The sequence below is a fragment of the Oncorhynchus masou genome, chromosome 7 (genome assembly GCF_036934945.1).
Source record: "Oncorhynchus masou masou isolate Uvic2021 chromosome 7, UVic_Omas_1.1, whole genome shotgun sequence".
Classification (NCBI taxonomy): Eukaryota; Metazoa; Chordata; class Actinopteri; order Salmoniformes; family Salmonidae; genus Oncorhynchus; species Oncorhynchus masou.
In genome coordinates this window covers 17,265,675-17,291,020 of record NC_088218.1, presented here as the reverse complement: position 1 = coordinate 17,291,020, position 25,346 = coordinate 17,265,675, and the positions used below count along the sequence as shown (strand labels likewise).

Below are 25,346 nucleotides of genomic sequence, written 5' to 3'. Positions count from 1 at the left end.
CTTCTCACACATGGTGACCTCTGACGTCACCTACTAAGGAAATGGCCTCTTTGACAGCGTTTTTTCGGCAGTTGAATGCTACAACAAAACATTATTTATAAAAAGCAATCTATTCATGTGGTTTTAGAACACTATCATTTGTTTACAAGCATGATATCTGTACTTTTAGTTTGTGGTTTACGCAGCTTGTTGGCCATAAGCCAAACAGCGTTTCTCAACAAGTTCAAAAGAGATGAATGCACCCAACTGGTATTTATGACTTCACAACTGGTATATTCCCACCTCCCACATGGTTACAAATGTAGCATGAGAGTGGAAACTTGAGGCCCAACAAAACAATCCTGTGACAACAGACAATGGTGTTGGAGGGCCAGTAGAAGGCACTCTTTCCTCTGGTCTAAAAAAATATATCCCAATGCCCCAGTCTCAATGCCCCAGGGCAGTGATTGGGGACATTGCCCTGTGTAGGATGCCATCTTTCGGATGGGACGTTAACAGTGTGTCCTGACACTCTGTGGTCACTATAGATCCCATGGCACTTATTGTAAGAGTAGGGGTGGTAACTAGGGATGCACAATATGTCAGTGAGCATATCGGTACCGGCCGATATTAGCTAAAAATGCCAACATCGGCATCGACCCGATGTCTAGTTTAACGCTGATGTGCAAAATCAATGTCAAAGCTGACGTGCATACCTATATAACATAGGTAGATTACCTACATACCTATATAACGTAGGTAGATTACCTACATACCGATATAACATAGGTAGATTATCTACATAACATATAGCGTAGGTAGATGACGTGCATACCGATATAACGTAGGTAGATTACCTACATACCTATATAGCGTAGGTCGATGACGTGCATACCTATATAACGTAGGTAGATTACCTACATACCTATATAGCGTAGGTCGATGACGTGCATACCTATATAACGTAGGTAGATTACCTACATACCTATATAGCGTAGGTCGATGACGTGCATACCTATATAACGTAGGTAGATTACCTACATACCTATATAGCGTAGGTAGATGACGTGCATACCGATATAACGTAGGTAGATTACCTACATACCTATATAGCGTAGGTCGATGACGTGCATACCTATATAACGTAGGTAGATTACCTACATACCTATATAACGTAGGTAGATTACCTACATACCTATATAGCGTAGGTCGATGACGTGCATACCTATATAACGTAGGTAGATTACCTACATACCTATATAACGTAGGTAGATTACCTACATACCTATATAACGTAGGTAGATTACCTACATACCTATATAACGTAGGTAGATTACCTACGTACCTATATAACGTAGGTAGATTACCTACGTACCTATATAACGTAGGTAGATTACCTACGTACCTATATAACGTAGGTAGATTACCTACGTACCTATATAACGTAGGTAGATTACCTACATACCTATATAACGTAGGTAGATTACCTACATACCTATAACGTAGGTAGATTACCTACATACCTATATAACGTAGGTAGATTACCTACATACCTATATAACGTAGGTAGATTACCTACATACCTATATAACGTAGGTAGATTACCTACATACCTATATAACGTAGGTAGATTAGGTAATGACGCCACGAAATATAGCGCTACAAAAGCAGAAAAATACTAAGCGCACACTTCCAACAACTAAACTAGTTCAAGTCGAGCAGTCATTGGAAAGAGTAAGACAATGTCAGCGAGACAACTCAAACGCCAAGATAATAGAATTCATTGCCCTTGAAAATCAACTGTTCTCTGTCGTGGATGACTGCTAACTCAGCCGCACGTCGAGCCCCGACACACCACCAAGTAGGCGCTATTTTTCAGATGTTGCCCTACCAGAGTTACACAGTATTGTTGAAATGCACATCCATGAGCTACTTGCTATGGGCGTCACTGCTATTAGCTTCACGACTGACATTTGGACCAGCGACGTCAGCCCCATGAGCATGCGGAGTCTGCCAGCACAGTGGGTCGACCAGGACTTCGTACTGGGGAAAGACGTATTGCTCAAGAATGTGCTGGTTCTCATTGAACATATTTGAAACATGAACTTCTAGCGCCATTCAAACAACTGACTGGAGAAATAAGCTCAACTGTGTCTGCTGCAGACATGATGCCCTCTGTTATGGCAGTGATGCGTCTGCTCCACGAATCTGCCCACACAGACCGGGGGGTTAAAACTTAAAGTACTGGAGGCTGTGAACAAGCAATTAGGTGGCATTCTCTCTGAGCCTCTTTACTGTGTCACCACCACGCTCGATGCTGGGCACAAGGACCACTACTTCTTTAACAGGCATTCTCTCTGAGCCTCTTTACTGTGTCACCGCCACGCTCGATGCTGGGCACAAGGACCACTACTTCTTTAACAGGCATTCTCTCTGAGCCTCTTTACTGTGTCACCACCACGCTCGATGCTAGGCACAAGGACCACTACTTCGATGCAGACCAGAAACAGAGTTGACGTGAAATGTTACATACACAGCTGGACAAGATGGAAAAGGACACAGTGACAGTGGGCACCGGGGAAGAGAGGCCACAGACAGACAGAGCTGAAACTTCACTGCTTGACATGTATGATGAAATCCTGGATGAGAATTAAACGACTGAACAAACCAACAACGAAACAGCACAGCAAGTAAGTGAATTAAATAGGTTTTGATTATGTTTCACTGGTAATAGGGACATACATAAATGCCAACAAAATGACTTTTTGGTCAGTGTGTGTATGTGACCTTTATTTAACTAAGCAAGTCAGTTAAGAAGAAATTCTTATTTACAATGACAGCCTACCCCGGCCAAACCTGGACGACGCTGGGGCAAATGTGACTCCCAATCAAGGCCAGTTGTGATACAGCCTGGATTCAAACCAGGGACTGTAGTGACGCCTCTTGCACTGAGATGCAGTGCCTTAGACCGATGCGTCCATGTGTGATAACTATTTAACTGTACTAGAATGCTTAAAAGGCCACTAAAATGTTTAATATCGGTTATCGGTATCGGTTTTTTTTTTGCAAGGAAAATATTGGATATCGGAACTGGCCAAAAATGTCATATCGGTGCATCACTAGTGGTAACCCCGGTGTCCTGGCTAAATTCCCAATCTGGCCCTCATACCATCATGGCCACCTATTTACCCCCAGCTTCCGATTAGCTCATTCATCCCCCTCCTCTCCCCTGAAACTATTCCCCAGATCGTTGATATAAATGAGAATGTGTTCTCAGTCAACTTATCTGGTAAAATAAGTTGAAAAAATAAGAAAATGCATAATACCAGGAACATAGTGAATGCTGAACATTGTGAATGCTGAACATAGAGAATGCTGAACATAGAGAATGCTGAACATAGAGAATGCTGAACATAGAGAATGCTGAACATAGAGAATGCTGAACATAGAGAATGCTGAATATAGTGAATGCTGAATATAGTGAATGCTGAACATTGTGAATGGCATTTCATTTTCCCACTATATCGAAACCTAACTGTGACCCCAAAACCGCAATGCGTACTGAACCATGGGTTTGGTGAACCGTTCCACCCCTAACTACAACCACATTACTAAGTCTTTGACCACATTGTGTTGTTACTTTGGTGAGTAAAAACTCATGCTTCCTGCTTAAACTAAAATATCTCCGATACGTAGCGTAGCCCCTATTTCTGTGGGTGTTGTGCCATCTGCTGAGACACAACATGGTCTTGTATGTTGTAATCCTTTAAACACTATAACTCAGTGGAGAATAAAACGTTTAGGAACAGATGTGGAAAACACTTTCACTCACTCTCTCTCTCTCCCTCTCTCTCCCCCGCCCTGTCTCCCACTCTCCCTCACACTCTCTCTCCCCCTCCCTGTCTCCCACTCTCCCTCACTCTCGTCTCCTCCCCCTCCCTCTCTCCCACTCCCTCCCCACTCACCCTCACTCTCTCTCGCCCCTCCCTGTCTCCCACTCTCCCTCACACTCTCTCTCCCCTCCCTGTCTCCCACTCTCCCTCACTCTCTCTCCCCCTCCCTGTCTCCCACTCTCCCTCACACTCTCTCTCCCCCTCCCTGTCTCCCACTCTCCCTCACTCTCCTCTCCCTCTCTCTCCCTCTCTCCCCCCCCCCCTGTCTCCCACTCCCTGTCTCCCACTCTCCCTCACACTCTCTCTCCCCCTCCCTGTCTCCCACTCTCCCTCACTCCTCTCTCCCCCCCTCCCTGTCTCCCACTCTCCCTCACTCTCTCTCTCCCCCCTCCCCCACTGTCTCCAACTCTCCCTCACTCTCCCCCACTCTCTCCCCCCCCCCTGTCTCCCACTCTCCCTCACTCTCTCTCTCCCCCTCCCTGTCTCCCACTCTCCCTCACTCTCTCTCTCCCCTCCCTGTCTCCCACTCTCCCTCACTCTCTCTCCCCCTCCCTGTCTCCCACTCTCCCTCACTCTCTCTCTCCCCCTCCGTGTCTCCCACTCTCCCTCTCTCCCCCTCCATGTCTCCCACTCAGCCTCACTCTCTCTCTCCCCCTCCCTGTCTCCTCTCTCCTCACTCTCTCCCCCTCCGTGTCTCCCCTCCCTCACTCTCTCCCCCCTCCCTGTCTCCCCCTCCCTGTCTTCCACCCTCCCTCACTCTCTCTCTCCCTCCCTGTCTCCCACTCTCTCTCCCCCCCTCCCTGTCTCCCACTCTCTCTCCCCCTCCCTGTCTCCCACTCTCTCTCTCCCCCTTCCTGTCTCCCACTCTCCCTCACTCTCTCTCTCCCCCCCTCCCTGTCTCCCACTCTCCCTCACTCCCTCTCCCACTCCCTCACTCTCTCTCCCCCCTCCCTGTCTCCCACTCTCCCTCACTCTCTCTCTCCCCTCCCTGTCTCCCACTCTCCCTCACTCTCTCCCACTCTCCCTCACTCCCTGTCTCCCACTCTCCCTCACTCTCTCTCTCCCCCTCCGTGTCTCCCACTCTCCCCCTCCATGTCTCCCACTCAGCCTCACTCTCTCTCTCCCCCTCCCTGTCTCCCACTCTCTCTCTCTCCCCCTCCCTCACTCTCTCCCCCTCCCTCTCCCTCACTCTCTCCCCCTCCCTGTCTTCCACTCTCCCTCACTCTCTCTCTCCCCCTCCCTGTCTCCCACTCTCTCTCCCCCTCCCTGTCTCTCTCTCTCTCCTCTCTCTCTCTCTCTCTCCCTCCCTCTCCCTCCCCCCCCTGTCTCCCACTCTCCTTCCCTCCCTCACTCTCTCTCCCCCTCCCTGTCTCCCACTCTCCCTCCCTCTTTCCCTCACTCTCTCTCTCCCCCTCCGTCTCCCACTCTCTCTATGTGTTTCTCCCATCTTAGTCCCTTTGGCTGCCCCCCCCCTCTCTCACTATCGCACATGTGGTTACCATATTGAGAGGAAGCACAGACCCTCCTGGGAAAGAGAGTGTGTGTGTGAATATGTATATGTGTTTGTGTGTATGTATGTGTTTGTGTGTATGTATGTGTTTGTGTGTATGTATGTGTTTGTGTGTGCTATGAAAGGAGTCTGTTTGTAAGATGACCTACATACAGCCAGGCACAGATGGAAATCCTACACACACATACACACTACGGTTGGGTGGTACCCAGATTTCCATCACGGGATATATGATATAATCGGCAGTGCACACAAGAGGCGATATTTCTTTTTCAAACATAAAAAAGCCACAAAAATGTCAGTTACCAGAATGCTCGCAAAATGCTAACAAGTACAAAGGAACTCCCATAGTGGATGCTCGGTAAATGCTAACAAGTACAAAGGAACTCCCATAGCGGATGCTAGGTAAATGCTAACAAGTACAAAGGAACTCCCATAGCGGATGCTAGGTAAATGCTAACAAGTACAAAGGAACTCCCATAGCGGATGCTAGGTAAATGCTAACAAGTACAAAGGAACTCCCATAGCGGATGCTAGGTAAATGCTAACAAGTACAAAGGAACTCCCATAGCGGATGCTAGGTAAATGCTAACAGGTACAAAGGAACTCCCATAGCGGATGCTAGGTAAATGCTAACAAGTACAAAGGAACTCCCATAGCGGATGCTAGGTAAATGCTAACAAGTACAAAGGAACTCCCATAGCGGATGCTAGGTAAATGCTAACAAGTACAAAGGAACTCCCATAGCGGATGCTAGGTAAATGCTAACAAGTACAAAAACTCCCAACTGCTAGGTAAATGCTAACAAGTACAAAATAACTCCCATAGCGGATGCTAGGTAAATGCTAACAAGCGCATGCGAACATTTACTAAAGACAGAAAACCCAGCACATGACGTTATGGGGCGGCAGGTAGCCTAGTGGTTAGAGAGTTGGGCCAGTAACTGTAAAGGTTGCTAGATTGAATCCCCGAGCTGAACAAATAAGAATGTGTTCTTAACTGACTTGCCTAGTTAAATAAAGGAAAAAATAAATAAACATGCAAGTATCTCAAAACGCAGTTTGCAGCAGGAATCTTAATTCAGGAGCGGATTGTCTCTGCTGCTGTTGCCAAGACAATTGATCTTGCAAGCCAACGTTAAAGTAAACTAGCCCATCTGTACTCCGAGATATGTTTGGTAGATATTAGATAGTTAACTTAATAGATATCTGGCAAATATTAATTTCATGCAAGTGTAACTTCATCACCTCAGGAGTGACTCACCTCATCGTGCTTCTCTGTAAACAAACACGTGTGACTGGCACAAACAGGCTTTTGGGAAACTAGTGCCGGTAAGCTTCCTAATGAAAAATAATCTAACAGGCGCAACGTGATCTACTTGATCTATTATCAAGTGCACAAGTTGACTGCAGGTATTTAAAAAGTTATAATATTCAAATTGATTATAAAAATAAAAAAACGGGCTCGACAGTTTTGGAAAATCAAGTAAAAAAATGACGGTATATACGGTATACCCCCCCAACCTTAACACACACACACCCTGCTAAACACATACATAATGCCCAGGTAGTGCTACATTTACTGACCCGAACACACACACACACACACACACACACACACACACAAACCCTTGCACACACACACACACACACACACAAAAGCCTTGCACACACACACACGCACACACAAACCCTTGCACACACACACACACACACACACACACACAAACCCCTGCACACACACACACACACACACACTTGCACACACACACACACACACACACACACACACAAAGCCTTGCACACACACACACACAAACCCCTGCACACACACACAACACCCTTGCACACACACACAACAACACCACACAACAAACCCTGCACACACACACACACACAAACCCTTGCACACACACACACACACACAAACCCTTGCACACACACACACAAACCCTTGCACACACACACACACACACACAAAGCCTTGCACACACACACACACACAAAAACCTTGCACATACACACACACAAACCCTTGCACACACACACACACACAAACCCTTGCACACACACACACACACACAAATCCTTGCACACACACACAAACCCTTGCACACACACACACAAACCCTTGCACATACACACACACACAAACCCTTACACATACACACACACACACACACACACAAAAACCGTCCAGATCCGGCAGCTGCTTCTAGGGGCTCTGATGGGATATCTAGTGTGTGTGTGTGTGTGTGTGTGTGTGTGTGTGTGTGTGTGTGTGTGTGTGTGTGTGTGTGTGTGTGTGTGTGTGTGTGTGTGTGTGTGGGTCAGTAAATGTAGCACTACCTGGGCATTATGTATGTGTTTAGCAGGGTGTGTGCGTGTGTTACAGAGGTAATGGTATCTCTCCAGAGCTCAGAGAACAGACACTCCCACTACAGTTTCCTCTGCCTGAAGCCCAACACACACACAACATTAAGTCCAGCACACACTTTAACAGTTCCCAACAACAAAGTAAATTACAGGAACAATGTGCAGGATGGGAGTGAAGTTTTACAGTGAGAGATAGACAGAATGAGAGAGAGAATGATAAAAAAAGAACAGAGAGAGAAACAGAGAGAGACGATGCAGGAACTGTGGGAGACAGTACATCTGAAATAGCAGAGAGCAGACAGTCTGGGGTGGTCGAGCCAAATCTGATGCCACACACAGTCACAAGTCTGGTAGCCATGATGAATGAGGGCAGTGAGGATCAGTGAAGCAGGAGGTACATACAAAGTACTTCCACTACAAACGCAGCATCATAACTTATGATTGACATTCCAGAGCAAGTCAGCAGTCAGCTGAATAATTACAGACTTCGGCTCTAAAGAAAGTGACAGAGACAGAGACAGAGACAGAGACAGAGACAGACAGACACAGACAGACAGAGAGAGAGAGAACCCACTGGATTCTCCAATTACATTGAATGAGTTACAGGACAAAATAAAAACCCTCCAACCCAAAAAGGCCTGTGGTGTTGATGGTATCCTCAATGAAATGATCAAATATACAGACAACACATTCCAATTGGCTATACTAAAACTCATTAACATCATCCTTAGCTCTGGCATCTTCCCCAATATTTGGAACCAAGGACTGATCACCCCAATCCACAAAAATGGAGACAAATTGGACCCCAATAACTACCGTGGAATATGCGTCAACAGTAACCTTGGGAAAATCCTCTGCATTATCATTAACAGCAGACTCGTACACTTCCTCAATGAAAACAATGTACTGAGCAAATGTCAAATTGGCTTTTTACCAAATTACCGTACAACAGACCATGTATTCACCCTGCACACCCTAATTGACAACCAAACAAACCAAAACAAAGGCAAAGTCTTCTCATGCTTTGTTGATTTAAAAAAAACCTTCGACTCAATTTGGCATGAGGGTCTGCTATACAAACTGATGGAAAGTGGTGTTGGGGGTAAAACATACGACATCATCAAATCCATGTACACAAACAACAAGTGTGCGGTTAAAATTGGCAGAAAACACACAAATTTCTTCACACAGGGTCGTGGGGTTAGACAGGGATGCAGCTTAAGCCCCACCCTCTTCAACATATATATCAACGAACTGGCGCGGGCACTAGAAAAGTCTGCAGCACCCGGCCTCACCCTACTAGAATCTGAAGTCAAATGTCTGCTGTTTGCTGATGATCTGGTGCTTCTGTCACCAACCAAGGAGGGCCTACAGCAGCACCTAGATCTTATGCACAGATTCTGTCAGACCTGGGCCCTGACAGTAAATCTCAGTAAGACCAAAATAATGGTGTTCCAAAAAGGTCCAGTCACCAGGACCACAAATACAAATTCCATCTCGACACTGTTGCCCTAGAGCACACAAAAAACTATACATACCTTGGCCTAAACATCAGCGCCACAGGTAACTTCCACAAAGCTGTGAACGATCTGAGAGACAAGGCAAGAAGGGCATTCTATGCCATCAAAAGGAACATAAATTTCAACATACCAATTAGGATTTGGCTAAAAATACTTGAATCAGTCATAGAGCCCATTGCCCTTTATGGTTGTGAGGTCTGGGGTCCGCTCACCAACCAAGACTTTACAAAATGGGACAAACACCAAATTGAGACTCTGCACGCAGAATTCTGCAAAAATATCCTCCGTGTACAACGTAGAACACCAAATAATGCATGCAGAGCAGAATTAGGCCGATACCCACTAATTATCAAAATCCAGAAAAGAGCTGTTAAATTCTATAACCACCTAAAAGGAAGCGATTCCCAAACCATCCACAACAAAGCCATCACCTACAGAGAGATGAACCTGGAGAAGAGTCCCCTAAGCAAGCTGGTCCTGGGGCTCTGTTCACAAACACACCCTACAGAGCCCCATGACAGCAGCACAATTAGACCCAACCAAATCACGAGAAAACAAAAAGATAATTACTTGACACATTGGAAAGAATTAACAAAAAAACAGAGCAAACTAGAATGCTATTTGGCCCTACACAGAGAGTACACAGCGGCAGAATACCTGACCACTGTGACTGACCCAAAATTAAGGAAAGCTTTGACTATGTACAGACTCAGCGAGCATAGCCTTGCTATTGAGAAAGGCCACCGTAGGCAGACATGGCTCTCAAGAGAAGACAGGCTATGTGCTCACTGCCCACAAAATGAGGTGGAAACTGAGCTGCACTTCCTAACCTCCTGCCCAATGTATGACCATATTAGAGAGACATATTTCCCTCAGATTACACAGATCCACAAAGAATTCAAAAACAAATCCAATTTTGAAAAACTCCCATATCTACTGGGTGAAATTCCACAGTGTGCCATCAGAGCAGCAAGATTTGTGACCTGTTGCCACGAGAAAAGGTCAACCAGTGAGGAACAAACACCATTGTAAATACAACCCATATCTATGCTTATTTATTTTATCTTGTGTCCCTTACCATTTGTACCTTGTAAAAACACTGTATATATATACATATAATATGACATTTGTAATGTCTTTATTGTTTTGAAACTTCTGTATGTGTGATGTCTACTGTTAATTTTTATTGTTTACCTTACTTGCTTTGGCAATGTTAACATGTTTCCCATGCCAATAAAGCCCCTTGAATTGAATTGAATTGAATTGAGAGAGAGAGAGAGGAACAGGGCTTAAGTTTGGGGAGAGGGAGAGGAATAAAGGTGGAGGGGGGGTAGGGAGGAAGGGAAGCCGTCTCGATCTAATAACTGGGATCCTGATGACTCACTATTCCCAATGTATGAACACACACACACACACAGCGAGAGAGTGAAGAGGTGCAACAGCTGTTGGTGTGTAAACAGACTGGGAGTCTCATAGCCATTTCCTGCTCTCCTCCCATCCTCCCTCCGTCTCTCTTTCTGTCCCACTTTCTCCTCTCTCCCTCTCCCTAAAACTTAAGCCCCGTCTCTCCTGAAATCCTTCAGTGAAGAAATGAGTTGGTGTTCAATAAACGTCATTAGGAACTTTCTCTCTCTCTCTTCCATAGATGTTAGCAGACTCTTCCTCCCTCCCTCTCTCTCTCCCTTCCTCCTCTCACTCTCTCTCTCCCTCCCTTCCTCCTCTCACTCTCTCTCTCCCCCTCCCTTCCTCCTCTCCCTCCCTCTCTCTCTCCCTTCCTCCTCTCACTCTCTCTCTCCCTCCCTTCCTCCTCTCACTCTCTCTCTCCCCCTCCCTTCCTCCTCCCCTCCCCTCTCTCTCCCTCCCTTCTTCCTCCTCTCTCTCTCTCACTCCCTCCCTCCTCCTCTCACTCTCTCTCTCTCTCTCTCTCCTCCTCTCACTCTCTCCCTCCCTTCTTCCTCTCACTCTCTCCCTCCCTTCTTCCTCTCACTCTCTCTCTCTCTCTCTCTCCCTCCCTTCCTCCTCTCCCTCCCTCTTTCTCCCTCCCTCCCTTCTTCCTCCCCTCTCTCTCTCTCTCTCTCTCTCTCCCTCCCTTCCTCCTCTCACTCTCTCTCTCCCTCCCTTCCTCCTCTCACTCTCTCCCTCCCTTCTTCCTCTCACTCTCTTCTTCCTCTCACTCTCTCCCTCCCTTCCTCCTCTCACTCTCTCTCTCCCTCCCTTCCTCCTCTCACTCTCTCTCTCCCTCCTCTCACTCTCTCTCTCCCTCCCTTCCTCCTCTCACTCTCCCTCCCTCCTCTCACTCTCTCTCTCTCTCTTCTCACTCTCCCTCCCTCCTCTCACTCTCTCTCTCCCTCCCTTCCCCCTCTCACTCTCTCTCTCTCTCTCTCTCCTCTCACTCTCTCCACATTTTCATCTGGGAAATTCCTGATGTGTGAGTCACGGTCTGAACAGCAGGGTGTTTGTGTCCATCACAGAGAAACAGACAGAGAGAGAGAGAATGGAGGGAGGGAGAGAGAGAGAAAGAGAGAGAGAGAGAATGGAGGGAGGGTGAGAGAGAGAGAGAATGGAGGGAGGGAGAGAGAGAGAAAGAGAGAGGGGGGAGAGATATAGAGAGACTGAGAGCAAGATAGACGTAGAAAGAGAGAGAGACCAAGGGAAGGGGAGAAGGAGGGAGGGTTCTTTAGAATGTCAGTGGAAAGAATACTGAAAATTCTAAATTAGCAGGGACTTTCCCCACTCAACATTCCTGTGTGTGTGTGTGTGTGTGTGTGTGTGTGTGTGTGTGTGTGTGTGTGTGTGTGTGTGTGTGTGTGTGTGTGTTTGCTGTCCTGGGGCTTTTGGCTTATCAGACAAAAAGTAGGGACGTGGAAAAGGGAAGGAGAGAGAAGAAGGAGAGAGAATGCAAGACATTACATTGCATTGGCCCATGTTCTACCTATCTCTATATACCTCTATATCACGCACACAATTCTTGGTCCCTCTCTTCCTCTCCTTTTCTTTCCAGTCTCTCCTCTCACCCCTCACTCCCCAAGGCTAAGCCCCGCCCGCCCCAGACTTCCTGTCTCTTTCATCTCTAAGCCTATCACAGTTCTCTCTTTTATCTCTGAACCTATCACAGCTGCCACTTTCATCTCTGAGCCTATCACAGTTGTCTCTTTCATCTCTAAGCCTATCACAGCTGCCTCTTTCATCACTGAGCCTATCACAGCTGCCTATTTCATCTCTGAGCCTATCACAGTTGTCTCTTTCATCTCTGAGCCTATCACAGTTGCCTCTTTCATCTCTAAGCCTATCACAGTTGTCTCTTTCATCTCTAAGCCTATCACAGCTGCCTCTTTCATCTCTGAGCCTATCACAGCTGCCTATTTCATCTCTGAGCCTATCACAGTTGTCTCTTTCATCTCTAAGCCTATCACAGTTGTCTCTTTCATCTCTAAGCCTATCCCAGCTGAGTGGAAGGAAAAGGGCTTTCCCCTGGAACTGATACAAATACAAGCCAGAAAGAAGGAACAAAAGAGAAGAAAGAAAGAAGAACAAGTAGCTGACGTTGAAGGGAAAAGTAGACCAGATGGGAGGAGAGAGCGGGACAGCAAGAGACAGAGAGAAGAGAAGGAAAGAGGTATGAAGTTTTCAGACAGACAGTTGGAGGGATGGAGGAAGAGAGAACGAAAAAAGAGAGCGAGAAGAGAGGGAAGGAGGGAGGACTGCTCCGGTTGATCCCTGAGCTTCCAGGAAGCCAAAAATTCCAAATCTGGAAAAGCACTCTCTCAGTAGCAAACACACACACAGATAGAGCAAAGGTTTGTTTCCCCCCCATTTTGCCTGAAGTGGTCCGGAGAGTTTCAGGCTTCAGTGAACTGGCAGACCAAACCAACTGTACAGGCAGGGGTCAGCGAGAGAGGAAGTGGGTTCACCCCGAATGTGGTCTATCCTCTCTCTCTCTCTCCAATTCAATTCAAGGTCTTTATTGGCATGGGAAACATATGTTAACATTGCCAAATCAAGTGAGGTAGAGATAAGAAACAAAAGTGAAATAAACAATAAAATGAACAGTAAACATTACACTCACAGACGTTCCAAAATAATAAAGACATGTCAAATGTCATATTATGTCTATATATAGTGTTGCAACGATGTACAAATTGTTAAAGCACAAACTGGAAAAAAATAAGCATAAATATGGGTTGTATTTACAATGGTGTTTGTTCTTCACTGGTTGACCTTTCCTTGTGGCAAAAGGTCATACATCTTGCTGCTGTGATGGCACACTGTGGAATTTCACCCAGTAGATATGGGAGTTTATCAAAATTGGATTTGTTTTCAAATTCTTTGAGGATCTGTGCATTCTGAGGGAAATATGTCTCTCTAATATGGTCATACATTGGGCAGGAGGTTAGGAAGTGCAGCTCAGTTTCCACCTCATTTTGTGGGCAGTGAGCACATGGCCTGTCTTCTCTTGAGAGACAGGTCTGCCTACGGCGGCCTTTCTCAATAGTAAGGCTATGCTCACTGAGTCTGTACATAGTCAAAGCTTTCCTTCATGTTGAGGTATTCTGCCACTGTGTACTCTCTGTTTAGGGCCAAATAGCATTCTTGTTTGTTCTGTTTTTTGTTCATTCTTTCCAATGTGTCAAGTAATTATCTTTTTGTTTTCTCATGATTTAGTTGTCTCCAAACATCATGTAAACAGAACCACACTAACTCAGACACCATGCCCTGTGGGCCCAAATACCACACACCACCTGGAGAGGTTTTCATTCTCATGGTGACAGCTTTCCCAAACCTAGTGGAACCCAAAGCACTACACACACACACACACACACACACACACACACACACACACCCACCCACACACGCGCACACACACCCACACACGCGCACACACATGCACACATACACACACGTGCACACTAAGCCCACCCAAAACTAAGCCCACCCAACACTAAGCCCAACCGAATACTAAGCCCACCCAACACTAAGCCTACCCAACACTGAGCCCACCCAACACTGAGCCTACCCAACACTGAGCCTACCCAACACTGAGCCTACCCAACACTAAGCCTACCCAACACTAAGCCTACCCAACACTGAGCCCACCCAACACTGAGTCTACCCAACACTGAGCTTACCCAACCCAACACCAAGCCTACCCAAAACTAAGCCCACCCAACACTGAGCCCACCCAACACTGAGCCCACCCAACACTGAGCCCACCCAACACTGAGCCTACCCAACACTGAGCCCACCCAACACTGAGCCCACCCAACACTAAACCCACCCAACACTACACCCACCCAACACTGAGCCCACCCAACACTGAGCCCACCCAACACTGAGCCCACCCAACACTGAGCCCACCCAACACTGAGCCCACCCAACACTGAGCCCACCCAACACTGAGCCTACCCAACACTGAGCCCACTCAACACTGAGCCCACCCAACACTGAGCCTACCCAACACTGAGCCCACCCAACACTGAGCCTACCCAACACTAAGCCCACTCAACACTGAGCCCACCCAACACTGAGCCTACCCAACACTAAGCCCACTCAACACTGAGCCCACCCAACACTGAGCCTACCCAACACTGAGCCCACCCAACACTGAGCCCACCCAACACTGAGCCTACCCACCCAACACTGAGCCCACTCAACACTGAGCCTACCCAACACTAAGCCCACCCAACACTAAGCCCACCCAACACTGAGCCTACCCAACACTGAGCCCACCCAACACTGAGCCCACCCAACACTGAGCCTACCCAACTCTAAGCCCACCCAACACTGAGCCCACCCAACACTGAGCCTACCCAACACTGAACCTACCCAACACTGAGCCTACCCAACACTGAGCCCACCCAACACTGAGCCCACCCAACACTGAGCCCACCCAACACTGAGCCCACCCAACACTAAGCCCACCCAACACTAAGCCCACCCAACACTGTGCCTACCCAACACTGAGCCCACCCAACACTAAGCCCCCCCAACACTGAGCCTACCCAACACTAAGCCCACCCAAGCTCCCTGGGTGTAAATGTGTTTCCTGGATGAGACGTTGGCATTGAACCAGATTACAACTAAACCAGGTAAATACAACATGACAACATCATGACTATGATGTCATCTTTAACATATCTGGTCATTTAAATCAGATAAAGATGTATTTTTCTGGTTGCTAAAAAGATGTGGACAAAATGTCCTTCTGCAACCAGAATACAACCTGACTCATTGACTGCAACTAGTTTTGCACACAGGGTAAATACAGTACAACATACTATATGTTACATACAACTGGCTTAGAGAAAGAGAGAGAAAGAGAGAGAAAGAGAGATATGGGAAAGGTCTCACGTGTCGGTGAGAAAGAATCAAAGAGTTTCTTGACTTTGAGCAGATGGCACACACGCACACGCACACACACACGCACACACTCACGCACACACACACACACACACTGGAAAAGAGACCACATCAATGGGGCAAGTGGAAGGGGCCACAACAGCCAGCTCAGGAAATACATTAAACTATAAACACACTGCAACAGGCGCTCTGCACAGGAAATATTTTAAACTGCATTACCCACACTGCAACAGCCGCTCTACTCAGGAAATAATTTTAACTACATTACCCACACTGCAACAGCCGCCCTGCTCAGGAAATACTTTAAAGTACATTACCCACATTACCCATACATGTAACAGCAATACAACAGCAAAAGCCTACAGATGTCCCACACATACATCTATTAACCTGCCAGCTTTAGGATGGCTGTGGCAAAAGCACACACACACACACACACACATTCCAGAGCATGGTGCTTTCACACACACTCTATAGTCACTGCCTTTGATGTGAGTGTGGGAACGTTCAGGGAGGGAGAGGGGAGAGAAGGAGAGGGGAGAGAGGGAGAGGGAGAGAGGGATAGAGGGAGAGGGGATAGAGGGAGAGGGGAGAGAGGGAGAGGGGATAGAGGGAGAGGGGATAGAGGGAGAGGGGGATAGAGGGAGAGGGGATAGAGGGAGAGGGGATAGAGGGAGAGGGAGAGAGGGGAGAGGGATAGAGGGAGAGGGGATAGAGGGAGAGGGGAGAGAGGGAGAGGGATAGAGGGAGAGGGGAGAGGGGGAGAGGGGAGAGGGGAGAGAGGGAGAGGGGATAGAGGGAGAGGGGATAGAGGGAGAGGGGATAGAGGGAGAGAGGGAGAGGGGAGAGAGGGAGAGGGGATAGAGGGAGAGGGGATAGAGGGAGAGGGGATAGAGGGGGAGGGGATAGAGGGAGAGGGGATAGAGACAGAGGGGAGAGACAGAGGGGAGAGACAGAGGGGAGAGACAGAGGGGGAGACAGAGGGGGAGACAGAGGGGGAGAGGGGAGAGAGAGTGAGGGGAGAGAGTGAGAGGGGAGAGAGTGAGAGGGGAGAGACTGAGAGGGGAGAGACTGAGAGGGAGAGACTGAGAGGGGAGAGACTGAGGGGAGAGACAGAGGGGAGAGACAGAGGGGAGAGACAGAGGGGGGAGAGGGGAGAGAGTGAGAGGGGAGAGAGTGAGAGGGGAGAGAGTGAGAGGGGAGAGAGTGAGAGGGGAGAGACTGAGAGGGGAGAGACTGAGAGGGGAGAGACTGAGAGGGGAGAGAGTCAGAGGGGAGAGAAGGTAAGGGAAAAATAATTAAGTGGATCAAAAACGAGTGGCATAACATTTTTATATTACTGGTCCACGGGACCCTTCATTATCTTTATGGGGAATACAGGAAGGAGCTTGGTTGGGAAGTCCGGGGATACCGGCCACCGGTATTGAACCCTTGACAGAGCGAGTGCAGTCAGAGCAGTGTGTGTACCACAGTACTCCAGTCAAACAGAGGTTACTTTATATAAAACTCCAGTCTCTGTAATACGCACACACACACACACACACACTGCTCTGAGGTCTCAGTAATCACACTCTATAAAGAACAGCTCAAATGGTCTTCAAACACACTGCTTCACCCCAACTCTCACTAAACCCAGTGACCTGAGCGTGTGTCTGTGTGTGTGTGGTCGTAGTGGGGGGTCTGTTCCAAGGACCTCTCCTGTCTGCTTCCTCAACCTGAGTGTGCAAAGTAACACCCCCTATACACACAGACACACTGTCTAACCCTAAAGCCTGTCGCATGCTATCTAGTCCAAACACCTCCTGCATATATTATGAGGAGATTTAGAGAAGTTGTTATTCCTTCTTGTGTTCGGCAGTAGTTTGTTTTGCCCCGCTGTTCTTTTTCTCTCGAGGCAAGTCGAAGTTCAGTAGCTGAAGTCTACACCCCTTCGTCAGTGATAGGTCAACGGTAGAGATGGGAACTATGTATGGATTTTTCTATGAAGTGTTTGTTGCCATTCAACGTGAGACAAATAGTTTCCATGCACATTTTGATCACTTGAATTGCACCAAATGTCTTAGGTGTAAAATTGCATGACTGGGGCCTCCCGAGTGGCGCAGTGGTCTAAGGCACTGCATCGCAGTGCTAGCTGTGCCACTAGAAATTCAGGGTTTGAGTCCAGGCTCTGTCGCAGCTGGCCACGACCAGGAGACCCATGGGGAGGCGCACAATTGGCCCAGCGTCGTCCGGATTAGGGGAGGGTTTGGCAGGCAGGGATGTCCTTGTCCCATCGCGCACTAGCAACCCCGGTGGCGGGCCGGGCGCAGTGCACACTGACACAGTCGCCAGTTGTACGGTGTTTCCTCCGACACATTGGTGCGGCTGGTTTCTGGGTCAAGTGGGCATTGTCTCAAGAAGCAGTGCGGCTTGGTTGGGTTGTTTCGGAGTTCACACGGCTCTCGACCTTCGCCTCTCCTGAGTCCGTACGGGAGTTGCAGCGATGAGACAAAACTAACTACCAATGGGATACCACGAACAAGGGGTAAAAAATATTTTTATAATAATTGCACGACTGAGACCTCTGTAAAAACACAAAAATGTTTTGCATATTTCTTGATTTATCTTAAGATTAATTCGGACTATTTTGAGGAAGTGTTACTTACGTTGTTGCAACAGTGTCTCGAGAGGGACAAACAACAGTATTGACAAATTTTTTCAAGCAAATTGTATTTTATGACCAAATCACCATCTAGTGACCTCATGGGTGGAATGTTATTCATATTTTTCATAATTTCACAATTAATCAAAATATATTTTAAAAAATATATATAAATATGTGTCGCTATGTCAAATGGTTTTGTTATACACTATACTATATATACAAAAGTTTGTGGACAACCCTTCAAATGAGTGGATTTGGCTATTTCAGCTACACTCGTTGCTAACAGGTGTATAAAATTGAGCACACAGTCATGCAATCGCCATAGACAAACATTGGCAGTAGAATGGCCTTACTGAAGAACTCAGTGACTTTCAACGTGGCACCGTCATAGGATGCCACCTTTCCAACAAGTCAGTTCGTCAAATTTCTACCCTGCTAGAGCTGCCCCGGTCAACTCTAAGTGCTGTTATTGTAAAGTGGAAACGTCTAGGAGCAACAGCGGTAGGCCACACAAGCTCACAGAACGGGACCGCCGAGTGCTGAAGCGCGTAGCGCGTAAAAATCATCTGTCCTTGTTTGCTCGGCTGGAGTGGTGTAATGCTCACCGCCATTTTACTCTGGTGCAGTGGAAACGCGTTCTCTGGAGCGATGAATCACGCTTCACCACCTGGCAGTCAAACGGACAAATCTGGGTTTGGCAGATGCCAGCAGAATGCTAACTGTCCAAAGTAGTGTCAACTGTAAAGTGCCGACTGTAAAGCATAGTGCCAACTGTAAAGTTTGGTGGAGGAGGAATAATGGTCTGGGGCTGTTTTTCATGGTTCGGGCTGTGGCCCTTAGTTCCAGTGAAGGGACAATTTAACACTACAACATACAATGACATTCTAGACTATTCTGTGCTTCCAACTTTATGGAAACAGTTTGGGGAAGGCCCTTTCCTGTTTCAGCATGACAATGCCCCGTGCACAAAGCAAGGTCTATACAGAAATGGTTTGTCGAGGAAGAACTTGACAGGCATACACAGAGCCCTGACCTCACTTTAGGGATGAACTGGAATGCCGACTGCAAGCCAGGCCTAATCGCCCAACATCGGTACCCGATACCACTAATGCTCTTGTGGCTGAATGGAAGTCCCCGCAGCAATGTTCCAACATCTAGTGGAAAGCCTTCCCAGATGAATGGAGGCTGTTATAGCAGCAAAGGGTGGGCCAACTCCATATTAATGCCCATGATTTTGGAATGAGATGTTTGACCAGCAGGTGTCCACATACTTTTGGTCATGTAGTGTATTTCCGTCTTCTGTGATGTTTATGAAGTGTAATATTGGGATGCAAACTCAGAATGTAATACATTTCAACTCTATATCTGACATGGTGCAGGTGTCTTCTTCTTAAGCCCACAACCATGTGTGTGAAGGTGAATACTTGTTTCAAAGTAGATTTGTTTAAGACTAACAAGAAACACTCTGTGACCCTGATTCAGCCCACTGCAGTATAAGGTTATTAATGGAGTATGCGACCGCAGACGATGGCTTTCGCCTCGCCAAGTTCTGCTTGGAGCAAACAGAACCTGGTCTGCAGGTGCCTTAACCCATACGCTGTCTGGTCCAACCTGGACCTGACACTGGGCTGGAAACCTATCCTACCCACTCAGAGACTCTGGCAGTACAAACACATCTTCTCCCTGCCTGCCTGTCTGTCTGGGTGTCTCTCTGTCTCTTTGGCATCTGGCAAAAGCTCTGAGACCTAATTGAATTACACACTGGGTGGAGGATGAGGGTTGGGTAATTAGCTAGAATAACATAGACGGGGTAGGGGAGCGGGGCTGTCTGAGCCAAGACAGTACTGTCTGAAAGAGACCCTTCATCAGAGAGAGAGAGGTGGGGGGTGGGGGAAAGAAGAGAAAGAGAGAGAAAGACAAAGGCCCTATTCAGGGAGGGGGGTTTACATCTCACTCTGTTGTGATGTCATCAGAGTGAGACACACCCTTGGAGTTACAGGAATCCCCCTGGTCTATAATAGCTTGTTATATACCAGTATGTTTAAAGTACGACACAAGCCATCGAATATCACACACACACATCTAGCTAAGCACAGTGTTGTGATGTCAACAGAGAACAGGGATGAGGTCATCAAAATGAGACAGGTGTAACTGGGGCTTAGGGTTGTGATGTCATAAGCGTGCGACCTACCCTGGATGCATTGCAGCGAGCCGTCCTCTGCTCTGATGGTGAAGGTCTCCCCTGGATTCACCTGTACCAGGATCACCTGCCGAGACCAGAGAGGCCGATCAGACAAAACACAATGATAACAGACCGGTTCAGACATCAATCACAGACATACATGAGAATGAAACAAAGACATTACTCACACTCAGTCAGGACACACACACACACACACACAGACACACACACACAGACACACACACACACACACACACACACACACACACACACACACACACACACACACACACACACACACACACACACACAGCCCCCAGGCCTCAAACACTGAAGACCACCGCATATTTTGGGGGGCTGTTTGAGTGTGAAGCATCTTACCGTCATGGTGTCCATGTGGAGGTTGCTGAGACTGTGGCTGTAGACATGGAACACATGTCCTGCCATGGCACATTCATACACACACACACACACAAACCCCGCAAACACCACACACACACAAACACACACAAACCATGCAAACACACACTACACGTGCTACAGATGTGTCTTCTTCCCAGCCCGTTCATATCCACTCCTGTTCAATCCGCGTCTTCCCATAGCGACGTTAAGCTGCTCTCTCCCTTTCCCCTCACATGCAAACAGACACACACACTTCCTGCATTGTCTGCTGCTGCTGTTGCTATGGGAACCATGGCGCGTACTAGCGGGCGGCCCAGGTTTACAGAGGAGAGCCTCATCACATAGAGACACGATGCAGTGATACAGCACTACATCGACGAACAAACAGTATGTTCACGTGTTATGTCTTCAATTGTTATCTCAGGGCTTTTTCCTCTACAGGTAGACAACACACACACACACACACACACACACACACACACACACACACACACACACACACACACACACACACACACACACACACACACACACACACACACACACACACACACACACACACACACACACACACACAGCCTTAAATGTAAATGTAAATGTCTCTGTGTCTGGGTCTTCCGCAGATAGTCATCTGACCAGCCTGTCTGACAGTCATCTATGAACTCTAGTAGGAACCTTCTTTATTGGGTGTTACAATGAAAACGCTCCTTAAGGATTTCCCTCAGGGAAGTGCTTGAACGGGACACCTCCTTCACACTTGCCGTGTATGAGTGTGTTACCAACCTGTTGCGCTGCGTCTCCATTAACCATGTGTTGCATCAGCGGCAGCTCCCCGTTCAGCCGCGGAGGCGGAGCTAAGTCCATCAGCTGGTCGGTCATCATCATGGTGACGTACATTCATGGATACACACACTGGCCTGGCCTACCTTTAGAGAGAGTGAGAGAGAGAGACCAAGCAAGAAAGAGCGAGAGATTGAAGGGAGGAAATAGAGAGAGAGAGAGAGTTCAATTCTACGTTACTACATAAATGACATAGAGTACACATACAGAATGGTCTGGCCTATAGAAACAAACTGTACATCACAAACTGTCCCATGAGATCACACACACACACAGAACCACTTCAACACTACACTTCAACACCCCCCCACACTGGAGGCAGGTGAGGTAGGTGTTGTAACTGGGGGCTGCTGAGTGATATCACTACTAAAGAGCTGTTGACTAATGACTATAGGAGCAATGCAGACACACACAGACACAAAGACAGACACCCTATGGCTAGCCTAAAAATCCTCTCTCAATGTTTTCACATTTATGGGCAAATCACGATTTACATATCAATTTTTTTTAATATCAATTTTCTCTAAATAAGCTTTGCTGTACAATTAATGGTGAAATACACTGCATTTAAACAGTCTGCAATAATCAAATTAATTCAGGGCTTGTGTTTTGTAGTTTCGGTTTTCGTGCCATGTGTATTGTTATTATGGGTCTCGTCCTGTGTATTGTTATTACGGGTCTCGTCCAGTGTATTGTTATTATGGGTCTCGTCCAGTGTATTGTTATTATGGGTCTCGTCCAGTGTATTGTTATTATGGGTCTCGTCCAGTGTATTGTTATTACGGGTCTCGTCCAGTCCCGTATATTGTTATTATGGGTCTCGTCCTGTGTATTGTTATTATGGGTCTCGTCCAGTGTATTGTTATTATGGGTCTCGTCCAGTGTATTGTTATTATGGGTCTCGTCCAGTGTATTGTTATTACGGGTCTCGTCCAGTGTATTGTTATTATGGGTCTCGTCCCGTGTATTGTTATTATGGGTCTCGTCCAGTCCCGTGTATTGTTATTATGGGTCTCGTCCAGTGTATTGTTATTATGGGTCTCGTCCTGTGTATTGTTATTATGGGTCTCGTCCAGTGTATTGTTATTATGGGTCTCGTCCAGTGTATTGTTATTATGGGTCTCGTCCAGTCCCGTGTATTGTTATTATGGGTCTCGTCCAGTCCCGTGTATTGTTATTATGGGTCTCGTCCAGTGTATTGTTATTATGGGTCTCGTCCAGTGTATTGTTATTATGGGTCTCGTCCAGTGTATTGTTAAAAATGGGTCTCTTTCTGTGTAATCTTTAGAGGTTTATCCTCGCTCTTTTGTTTGGGTTACATCCCTGTATATTTTATATATATATGTTTGTTTTGGGCTTCGTCCCCGTGTATTTTATTATGGGTCATGTTTGTTATTATGGGTGGAGTAATAAAACCCCTATTACATATTATGGGTCCTGTCTCCGATCCAGTTATTGTTACGTGACAGGTCTCGTCCTAAATGGAGACATGGGTTATGGCCTGTCTGGCTGTCTCGTCCCTGTGTATTGTTATTATGGTGTCGTCCCCCTGTTGTCGCCCCCGAGGCCAGTGTCATTCCAATGCACCACGTCCCTGTGGTCGTCCCTGTTGTCGTCCCCGAGGCCAGTGTCATTCTGATGCACCACGTCCCTGTGGTCATCCCCGAGGCCAGTGTCGTTCCGATGCACCACGTCCCTGTGGTCGTCCCTGTGGTCGTCCCTGTGGTCGTCCCCGAGGCCAGTGTCGTTCCGATGCACCACGTCCCTGTGGTCGTCCCTGTGGTCGTCCCCGAGGCCAGTGTCGTTCCGATGCACCACGTCCCTGTGGTTGTCCCTGTGGTCGTCCCTGTGGTCGTCCCCGAGGCCAGTGTCGTTCCGATGCACCACATCCCTGTGGTTGTCCCTGTGGTCGTCCCCCCGAGGCCAGTGTCATTCCAATGCACCACGTCCCTATGGTCGTCCCTGTGGTCGTCCCCGAGGCCAGTGTCGTTCTGATGCACCACATCCCTGTGGTCGTCCCCGAGGCCAGTGTCATTCCAATGCACCACGTCCCTATGGTCGTCCCTGTGGTCGGCCCCCGAGGCCAGTGTCGTTCTGATGCACCACGTCCATGTGGTCGTCCCAGAGGCCAGTGTCGTTCCGATGCACCACGTCCCTGTGGTCGTCTCTGTGGTCGTCCTCGAGGCCAGTGTCGTTCCGATGCACCACGTCGTCCCCGAGGCCAGTGTCGTTCTGATGCACCACGTCCCTGTGGTCGTCCCTGTGGTCGTCCCTGAGGCCGGTGTCGTTCCGTTGCTGGTGCAGTGCATCGGGAGCTTTCCACAACCATAACACCCACTAATAATGTCATTACTTATTATCAAAATAGTTTAATCTGCTATTTTTGCTGCAATAATCACTGGCTTTCAAGTCTGTCTATGGAAATGCCCGTTCACTAATAACGACTAACTTCTTGTAACAGGTATTATAGAAAAGGAACACAGGTCTCATCAACAATCTTTCAAGCACAAGCCCTTGTGCTAGTTAGTAGCCAGCTAATATTTATATTTCAAGTTTAGCCAACTTGGATGTATTTTCTAGCTAACAAGGAAGAAGTAACAGTTGAATCGTTGTGAACACACCCTTCTGTCCGTCTCCAACTGTTTGACCAGCTTGCTAGCCGGTCCACTTTGTTCAGATGTTGAAATCAAGTGGCCAACCTTACTTCTCAGAATAAGAACGAGTTGCCAATTCCTTATATAATTGTGTTTAATGCGTATTGCACATTTATAAAACACAGACGAGACAGCTAGTGTTTCTCTTTGGCTAAACCGCTGCTAGTGGAACCTGGTACTGCAATGCCGCGTGCGACAAACTGTGCGTACATTTTCCAGAATCAGTGTTCATTGATACTCCCGTTTGGTAGCGTCTGCTCTTCACGCAGTTGGAGGAGTTGAGATATGACAAGGGTATCAGTAGAAAGTTAACTTCTCCTCTAGCACAGTAAAATAACTTTCCTGTGCGTTTCCGTGTCCATATGAGCGAGTTGAAACCACTTGTCAGAGAGGAAAATGTCATCTCTCTCATCATCTTTGTTGTTGTGAGTGGCAGGGGGGGATTGGCTTGGTGTGTGTAAACAAAGAGCAAGAGGCGAAGCGAGACGTTTCACTTTCGCCAAACTCTGTCCAAAATAAGCCCAATTCGTGTCTATGGGCATATTTTGGACCTAAGCTTATCGCCTGCCTTCACAACTTTGGAACAACGACTCCCATTGTCAGGGAGACATGAGCATCTGGTCATTATATACAGATCTCTGGTGTAAATGGGAAGGCAACACACAGCACAGAAGGAGCGAAGGAGACATGCGGACAAAAAAACGATTTGGAATATATGCAAAAACATACATTCAAATTAATTGGATATATCGCCCTGGCCTAACACAGACACACACACACACACACACACACACACACACACACACACACAAATCCACACATACACACATGGAAACACACACACACACACACGGAAATCCACACACACACACACGGAAACACACACGGAAACACACACGCACATCATTCCTTTCCTAGTGTACTGTATAAGGGCCGATATTGATTTCCAGAGAGGATAAAAAGTCTGATTGAAAGATTTCACAAAAATAC

The 25,346-nt window shown here is 47.4% G+C and overlaps 1 protein-coding gene and 1 long non-coding RNA gene across 5 annotated transcripts in view; one reads left to right on the top strand and one right to left on the bottom strand.

The window, feature by feature from the left end:
- The window catches only part of LOC135543398 (fibronectin type III domain-containing protein 3B-like), a 153,266-nt gene that overhangs the window by 108,758 nt on the left and 19,162 nt on the right, over nucleotides 1-25,346 (bottom strand). For 3 of the 4 annotated variants that reach the window (XM_064970610.1, XM_064970613.1, XM_064970612.1), the window contains exons 2-3: nucleotides 21,646-21,788; nucleotides 20,470-20,545 (exon numbers count right to left, since the gene is read on the bottom strand). In XM_064970610.1, the coding sequence (XP_064826682.1) occupies nucleotides 20,470-20,545; nucleotides 21,646-21,759 (190 nt within the window). In that variant the 5' untranslated portion in view covers nucleotides 21,760-21,788. The remainder of the gene's footprint in view (nucleotides 1-20,469; nucleotides 20,546-21,645; nucleotides 21,789-25,346) is intronic. The other variant, XM_064970611.1, reaches the window with a different exon arrangement.
- LOC135543399 (uncharacterized) overlaps nucleotides 2,253-25,346 on the top strand; it is a 38,334-nt gene continuing 15,240 nt past the window's right edge. The window contains exon 1 of the long non-coding RNA XR_010456213.1: nucleotides 2,253-2,669. This is a non-coding gene — a long non-coding RNA (uncharacterized LOC135543399). The remainder of the gene's footprint in view (nucleotides 2,670-25,346) is intronic.